This window comes from Arvicanthis niloticus, unplaced genomic scaffold (assembly GCF_011762505.2).
Source record: "Arvicanthis niloticus isolate mArvNil1 unplaced genomic scaffold, mArvNil1.pat.X pat_scaffold_288_arrow_ctg1, whole genome shotgun sequence".
NCBI classification, from domain to species: Eukaryota; Metazoa; Chordata; class Mammalia; order Rodentia; family Muridae; genus Arvicanthis; species Arvicanthis niloticus.
Genome location: NW_023045947.1, coordinates 54,073 through 62,099, shown reverse-complemented (window position 1 = coordinate 62,099; position 8,027 = coordinate 54,073). Strand labels below are relative to the sequence as shown.

At 48.3% G+C, this 8,027-nt stretch overlaps 1 protein-coding gene across 1 annotated transcript; it reads right to left on the bottom strand.

Annotated features, from left to right (window-relative positions):
- Window positions 1-1,544: 1,544 nt before the first annotated feature.
- LOC117701870 (transmembrane protein 217B-like) lies at window positions 1,545-2,403 on the bottom strand. The gene is made up of 2 exons (XM_034493283.2): window positions 2,293-2,403; window positions 1,545-2,182 (listed from the first exon to the last, which is right to left on the bottom strand). The coding sequence occupies exon 2, from the start codon at window positions 2,153-2,155 to the stop codon at window positions 1,601-1,603; it is 555 nt and encodes a 184-aa protein (XP_034349174.2). The 5' UTR covers window positions 2,156-2,182; window positions 2,293-2,403; the 3' UTR covers window positions 1,545-1,600.
- Window positions 2,404-8,027: the final 5,624 nt, after the last annotated feature.

The following is an 8,027-nucleotide window of genomic DNA, read 5'->3' as shown; positions in this document are numbered from 1 at the left end:
TCTTCAGGAGCTCAGCCAGTGTGACCAAAGTCTTGCTTTTATTATGTGACTTGGCCATGTCATGTCCTCTAGTGCCTCCTAGCACTGTACACAAAGCCTACCTATAAGGACAGTGGGTTTAAGGCTATAACATAGCACTTGAGTGTGAAATACAGGTCACAAGAGTGGTTCCTCACTGATAACAGGTGCACACCAGCACTCAGCAGTGAGTCTTAACATAGTTTCCTTTGGGGCCTGGAGAGATGGCTCAGTGGCTGAGAGCACACGCCTTTCTTGCAGAAAAGTTGAGTTTGGTTCCCTGCACCCAACCCTGGTGGTTCACAACCGCCTGGAACTCAGCTCCAGGGACTCCAACAGCCTCTTCTGGCCTTCCTGGGAACCTGGACTCATGTGCACAAACCCACACTCCCACGCACACACAGACACATGGTTAAAAAGTTATTCTTTAAAGCAGGGTGAGGTGGCATATGCCTTCAATCCCAGCACTCAGGAGGCAGAAGTAGGTGGATCTTTGTAAGTTCCAGGACAGCCTGATCTATAGAGTAAGTTTCAGGCTAGCTGGGGCTACATAGTGAGATCCCAGTTCAACCAATGTTTGTTTGTTTGTTTGTTTATAAATTGCCCTTTGGGCTAGCTAGATACTAAGTTGAGTGCCTTTCTACCATGAATAAAACCTTAAGGTTGGGCCTTTAATCCCAGCACTTGAGAGGCAGAGGCAGGCAGATCTCCGTGAGTTTGAGGCCAGCCTAGCCCACAGAGTGGGTTCCAGGCCGGCCAGGGATATACAGAGAAACTCAAATCTTGTCTCCAAAAACTAAAAAAAGGAGAAAAAGAAATAAAGCTTGGTTCCTTGCACTGCATAACTGAATATGATGTTTGTTGTATATCTGTAATCCCAGCATTCCAGAGGCAGAGATAGGAATTCTGGGTCATCCTCAGTTAAGTGGAGACCAACCTGGGATAAAAGGTGGAGACAAGGCCCGGGAAATGACATAGTTAGGTTGAAGGACTTGCCTCAAAAGCTTGAAGACTTGCATTTGGGTCCACAGAACCCATGTATAGCCAGGCCAGCCCATGGTTACAGAGGATCTAAGGTCTCTGGCCTCTGAGGGTGCCTGTATTTGTAGATGTATACCCCACGCAGATACATAGTTACAAACAACAAAGATAGGGCTGGAGAGATGGCTCAGTGGTTCAGAGCACTTGCTACTCTTGCAGAGGACCCAGGTTCAAGTCCCCAGCACCTACATAGGGTGGCTCACAACCACTTGTAAGGCCAGCTCCAGGGGGATCGTATGCCTTGACCTCTGAGTATCTATACTGACATGTACATAATCATGCTCACGTGCACACACACACACACACACACACACACACACACACAAAGTTTTAAAATGACAAAAATGGATGTGGTGGCACATGCTTTTAATCTTAGTACTACAGAGGTAGAGATGGAGGAGAGGGGAAAAGAATATTTAAAAAAAAAAAAAAAGAGTTAAAGATATAGTCAACGCAAAGGTAACCGATACTACAACAAGCTGCATATAATTCAGGGTCTGAATGTGAGCAGACCTTGGGTGAGCACCACCCCAGTCCTGGTTCAGTTTGTTTTGCGGTACAACGACCCCAGCCCGACAGGGGGCCATGAGTCTACGGTGCTGATGGAGGAGCGCCTGCGGCGGCCGGCTAAGCTTATGACCTTAGGGTCCTTGTAGAGCGTGTAGCCGTGCTTGACCACGAAGGGCAGGGAGGCGAAGTGCAGGAACATGCGGGAGATTTGCAAGAGCAAGTACAGTTGACTCAGGTCCTTGAACTGCTCCTTGATGGTGCCATGGATGAGCAGAACCATGGTGAAGCTGAGCAGTTCGTAGATGGTGATCCAGATGGTGTAGATGAGCAGTCCGATAAACATGTTCTTGTCGAGGCAGAAGAGGAAGAAGCAGCTGACGGTGATGGTGGCGATGGACAGTCCTGTGCTGATATTATGCCTGTAGACCACGACCCAGGATGCCACCTCTGATTCTGTGTCCAGGTAGATGCTGTATTTATCTTCGAAGCCGATGTGCGTCGTCTGGTTCAGCTCAAAGATGAAGAACTGGATGGTGTTCAGGACGGAGAAGATGCCCACCATGACTGCTATCATCCTGGAGTTCATTTTAGACCGGACTCACCAGGGCAGGTCCTGAAGGAGAAAATCCGGGATAAGCTTGAGAAGAGGCAGAGCTAGCTCAAGACCATGACCCCAAATCACGTGGAAAGGGCGTGGCCCAAGGGTCTGAGCCACGGTCTAACCTGAGTAGCTGGAACCACGTTGCTGGGACACGGTTGGGAGACACCACTGCCCCGGGGGTTGTTGGGTAGCTTCCAACTCTGTCTCAGTCCCAGCAGTTGTGATTCAGTGAGGAATGGTTCTGTGGAGGCAGGAAGATCCGGAGTTCAAGGTCATTCCCAGTGTGGCTTACAGGGGACCCTGCCTCAAAACAAAACCCCCAAAATAACAAGAGGCTCATCAGTTAGGAGCATGTAGCTTGCTGAGGGGCAAAGTTGGGTTCCTGGCACCCCTGATCGTGTGGCCTATAACTGCTCTATTGCTGGGTTAAGACCCTGTGACTCGCCGGGCAGTGGTGGCGCACGCCTTTAATCCCAACACTTGGGAGGCAGAGGCAGGCAGATTTCTGAGTTCGAGGCCAGCCTGGTCTACAGAGTGAGTTCCAGGACAGCCAGGGCTACACAGAGAAACCCTGTCTCGAAAAAACAACAACAACACCCCCCCCCAAAAAAAAAAAAAAAAAAAAAAAAAAAAACAAAAAGACCCTGTGACCAAAGCTACTTACTGAGGAGTCTGGGGCTTAGGGTATTAGAGCACTACCCCGTCAGGGAGCACATCACAAGCAGGAAGGCCTGCCCGATGCGTAGCTGAGAGCTCACATGTAGATCCACAAGAGGGAGGCAGAGAGCGTTAACTGGAAATGGAGTCTGTTTTTGAAACCACAAAGCCTGTTGCAGTGACACACCTGATCCAAGAAGGCCACGTGTGGTGCTGTCAGTGAGAATGGTCCCCGTAGGCTCATATGTTTGAAGAGTTGGTCCTTAGTTGGTGGAACTGTTTGGAAAGGATTAGGTGTGGGCTCTGCTGTATAAGCCTGGTGTGGCAGCTCACACTGGTAATCAGGACCTACTAGGTAGACACCAGGAGAGCATTATATAGGCATTCTGCTGGCGAATTGGAGGCTGCTCTGGGATACACAAGACACTGTTAGTCTCTGGATGGGAGCCTGGTATTCACTCCACTACACTGTTGTTCAAGTTACAACTCTTTTTACTTTATTTTATTTATTTTTATTTTATGTATGTGAATACACTGTTACTGTCTTCAGACACACCAGAAGAGGGCATCGGATCCCATTACAGAGGGTTGTGAGCCACCATGTGGTTGCTGGGAATTGAACTCAGGACCTCTGGAAGAGCAGCCAGTGCTCTTAACCACTGAGCCATCTCTCCAGCCCCCCAAATTCTTGTGTGCATTGGTGTTTTGCCTGCATGTATGTCTGTGAGGGTGTCAGGTCCCCTGGAAATGGAGTTACAGAGAGTTGTGACCTGCCATGTGGGTGCTGGGAATTGAACCTGGGTTCTCTGGAAAAGCAGCTAGTGCCATCTTAATCAGGGTGCCATCTTTCCGGCTGGCCTCGAACTCAGAAATCCGCCTGCCTCTGCCTCCCAAGTGCTGGGATTAAAGGCGTGCGCCACCACCGCCCAGCACCAAGTCGTTATTTCTTACGTACTTATTTTTTTTATTATTCATAATTATATGTATGTGTGTGGGTGCTATCAACTCTGGTCCTCTGGGAGATCAGTTTGTATTCTTAACCACTGAGCTACCACCCCAGTCCTCTTCCTCATTCACCCCAACTCTGTGTCTCAGTCTATGTGCCTCTGTCTGTCTGTCTGTCTGTCTTTTTTTTTTTTTTTTTTTTTTTTTTTTTTTCTGTGTCTTAGGCCATGCACCTGTTCACTTGCTCCTGGAGGCCAGAAGAGGGCATCCAGTCTCTTCCTCTACTGCTTTCCAGCTTTTCCTTTGAGACACAAATCTCTTTCGGAATCTGGAGCTCACCTTCTCTTAGCTCGATTGGAGGGCGTCAAGCCCCAGGGACGCTGCTCTCTCCGCTAGCTCCAGGGAAGCTAGGATTGTTTGTGTTTGAGGGGAACGCCTGGCTTGTCACATGTGAGCTGGGATACAAACTCTGATCCTCACAATTGTGTAGGAAGTGTTCTGCACCACTGAGCCATCTCCCCGAGGGACATGATATACTGGAATGAAATGTCTCCAGTGGACTCATGATTATGTGCAATGACTACATGCCAATCAGACAAACAACATGAGGGAGAAAAGGAGGGAGGCGGGGGAGAGAGAGGGGAAGGAAAAGAAAAGAGGGAGAGAGGGAGAAAGGGAAGAAGGATGGAAAGGAGGGAGAAAGAGAGGGAGGAGGGAGGGAGGAAAAGAGGGAGGAGGGAAAGGAGGGGGAGGGAGAAAGAAGAGGGAAGGAGGAAGGAAAGGAGGGAGTGGGGAGGAGGCAGAAAGAGAGGGAGGAGGGAGGGAGGAAAAGAGGGAGGAGGGAGGAAGGGACTTAAGAGTGCTTGCCACTCTTATCAAGGACTTGTTTTGAATCCCAATATTCATGTTGGATGGTTCATTATTACCTCTATTAACTCTATCTCCAGGGGACCCGACGCCCCCTTCTGGTCTCTTTGGACACTGCATAGCATATGTTCGTGATCTGGAACCAGCTAGCAATAGCATATTTTTGTTGTTTCTTCAAGACTGGGTTCCTCTGTATAGCCTTGGCTGTCCTGGGACTGGCTCTGTAGACCAGGTTGGCCTTTAGCTCTCAGAGATCTACCTACCCCTGCCTCCCAAGTTCTGGGCTGAAAGGCCTGTGCCACCGACACCTGGCAACAATTGCATTCTTCGCTTTAAGTATGGCTTCTAATATAAGCAACTATTTAGACAAGGAGGTGACCATGAGATGAGCAAGAAAGACCGAGATGGAGCTAACACTCTGTCACGGTAAAAGCTACAGGTGTGTCCTGACCATTAAATGTAAGGACAAGGACAGCTAACGGACACCTGCAAACTCAGTGGGCTGCGACCCTGGCCAAGTGGCTGACAGCTAGCGGACAGGCAAAGTCAGTAACTAACAAAGATGAAGTCAGAGGTGGACAGAGGGGTCTTTCAGCTGCCCCTGATTGGATTGGCAGCAGGTGAAGAGCACACGGTCATCTCCCTGGTTGGGTAAGGGGACACCTGTACAACGTGTGCTTGTACATGCACACAAATGCATAGGCACACATACACACACACTCATGCTCATACAAACTCACACACTACACATGCACACACGTGTACACATGTGTGCATGCATGTGTACATGTGCACACACACATATACACATACACACACACACACTGGTAAAAGGCACAAAAGACCTGACATAATTGAAAACTTAGACTTGCAGAGAGAATCCCATTCTTGTGGCTCAAAAAACTCAATGCCATGAGGAAGAAATTTTTACTGCGAACATACCCAGTGAAGTAAGACTTGCCTGGTGTGTATGAGGCTTTCAGTTCAGTCCTTAGTACTGTCCCATGTTGGGGTCCACACTAGCCCCACATTGGGCGCCAAAATAATGTTGAGGCCCAAGCTCGAGTCCCTGTTCGGGCGCCAAAATAATGTTGGGGACCGCACTAGCCCCAAGTTGGGGCGGCCAAAATAAATGTTGCAGCCCAGGCAAAATGTTGAGGCCCGGGCCGACCCACGTTTGGGTGGCCACTGTATCCTGGCCCAAGCTGCTGCTCCGGTCTGCGGGTCGAGGTTCAGCAAGAGCGAGGGTGAGGGCAGATTCTACCTAATGTCTGATGTGTATGAATCTCTCTCTCTCTGATGTCTGGTTCTGTCTTCTATAGTCTCATTCTAAGCCACGCCTCTAAGTTACACCTTTAATCATGCCCTTAGGTCTTGTCTCTAACTCTGATCTCTATACTTCTAAATCATACTCTTAAGTCACACACCTTTAATCTCATGCGCCTTTAATCTCAAGGTATCTAAACCAAGATTATCGGAGTGTGCTCAGCTGTTGTAGGCTATTGTAATCCAAGTCTCATGTCAGGGTATATGGCTCAAGATGGCTGCAAAGCTGATAGCCGCTTTCTGCTAAAAGTCGGCCCCCAACAGTCCCACTCCCACCCCCAAATTTCCAGATGCATTTACAGCTTGTATGTACACACATGTACTGGCTAGTTTTACGTGAACTCTATACAAGCTAGAGTCACTGCAGAGAAGGGAGCCTCAGTTGAGAAAATGTCTCCATAAGGTTGCAATGTAGGTAAAATTGTAGGGCATTTTCTTAATTAGTTATTGGTGGGGGAGGACCCAGCCCATGGTGGGTGGGGCCATCCCTGGGCTGGTGGTCCTGGGCTCTATGAAAACAGGCTGAGCAAACCATGAGGAGCAAGACAGCAAGCAGCACCCCTCCATGGCTTCTGCATCAGCTCCTGCCTCCAGGTTCCTGCCCTTCTTGAGTTCCTGTCTTCCTTTGATGATGAACAGCCATGTGGAAGTGTAAGCTGAATAAAAACCCTTTCCTCCCCAGGTTGCTTTGGTCATGGTGTTTCATTGCAACAGCAGAAACCCTGGCTAAGACGATACACATGGACTGTACTCTGTCTGCATGCTTGTCCCTTCTAAAACTCATGCTAAATCTATTTATCATTATGATGGCATGGAGGGTGATTGGGACCTTTAAGAGGCACTAGAACACTGGTCAGTGGCGGTGCACACCTTTAATCCCAACAGGCAGAGGTGGGTGGGTGTCTGAGTTCGAGGCCAGCCTGGTCTACAGAGTGAGTTTCAGGACAGCCAGGGCTACACAGAGAAACCCTATTTGAAGAAAACCAAACCAAACCAAGAGGTGCTGGCACACTACTGTGGGGAATTTCATACCTTAAAAAACAGGCCCGGAAGATTTACAGGCTGACCTTAGTGACTCAAGACATCATGCACACGAAGCCAGTCCAAAAGAAGAGAAGTCACATCGGAAAATTTGTACCTCAGCAAAGCAATGAAACGTGGGCAGAGTCACCCAGATACACACTTCACCCCAGGCTCTCCATACAGAAATATCCATCAAAAAGCTTACCCCTCTTCCCAGCAGAACAACCCCCTCTCTGGGGACATGCCTGTACTTTTTTGTTTTTTTTAAGATTTTATTTATTTATTTTATATATATGGTGAGCACACTGTCACTGTCTTCAGACACACCAGAAGAGGGCATCAGATCCCATTACAGATGGTTGTGAGCCACCATGTGGTTACTGGGAATTGAACTCAGGACCTTTGGAAGTGCAGTCAGTGCTCTTAACCTCTGAGCCATCTCTCCAGCCCCTGTTGTTCCTTGCATAGCCTATTTCAATACATTCTCTGTCTCTGTCCTAGAATTTGGTAAATTCTTTTACTACCTGTACATCTGGCCTTGATATCTCCAAAGACAACTGCCACACCTGGCTCAGCTTTCTGTTTTCTTTCTTCAAAAAAAAAATTTTTTTTTTGGCCCAGTGTAGTGGCACATTCCTTTTACCCCAACACTAAGGAGGCAGAGACAGGGGGAATCTCTATGAGTTTGAGGCCAACCTGGTCTACATAGTGATTTAGTCCTAAGCCAGCCAAGGCTGCATGATGAGACCCTGTCTCCAAACCAAAATTACTGTTTTTATCTCTGTGTGCGTGTGTGTCTGTGTATGTGTATATGCACACGTTTTCAGTGCCTGTGGGAACTGGAGATGCAGGCAGTTGTGAGGTACTTGAGGTGGGTGTTGGTGTTGAGAATCAAACTCTGGTCCCCTGAAAGAGTGGCCAGCATTCTGAACCAACAAACCATCTCTCTAGCCATCCTTTATTTATCATTTATGTGTGTGTGTGTACACATATGTGCATGTGTATGTTGGGGGCAGAAAGTCAGAGGACAAATTTATGA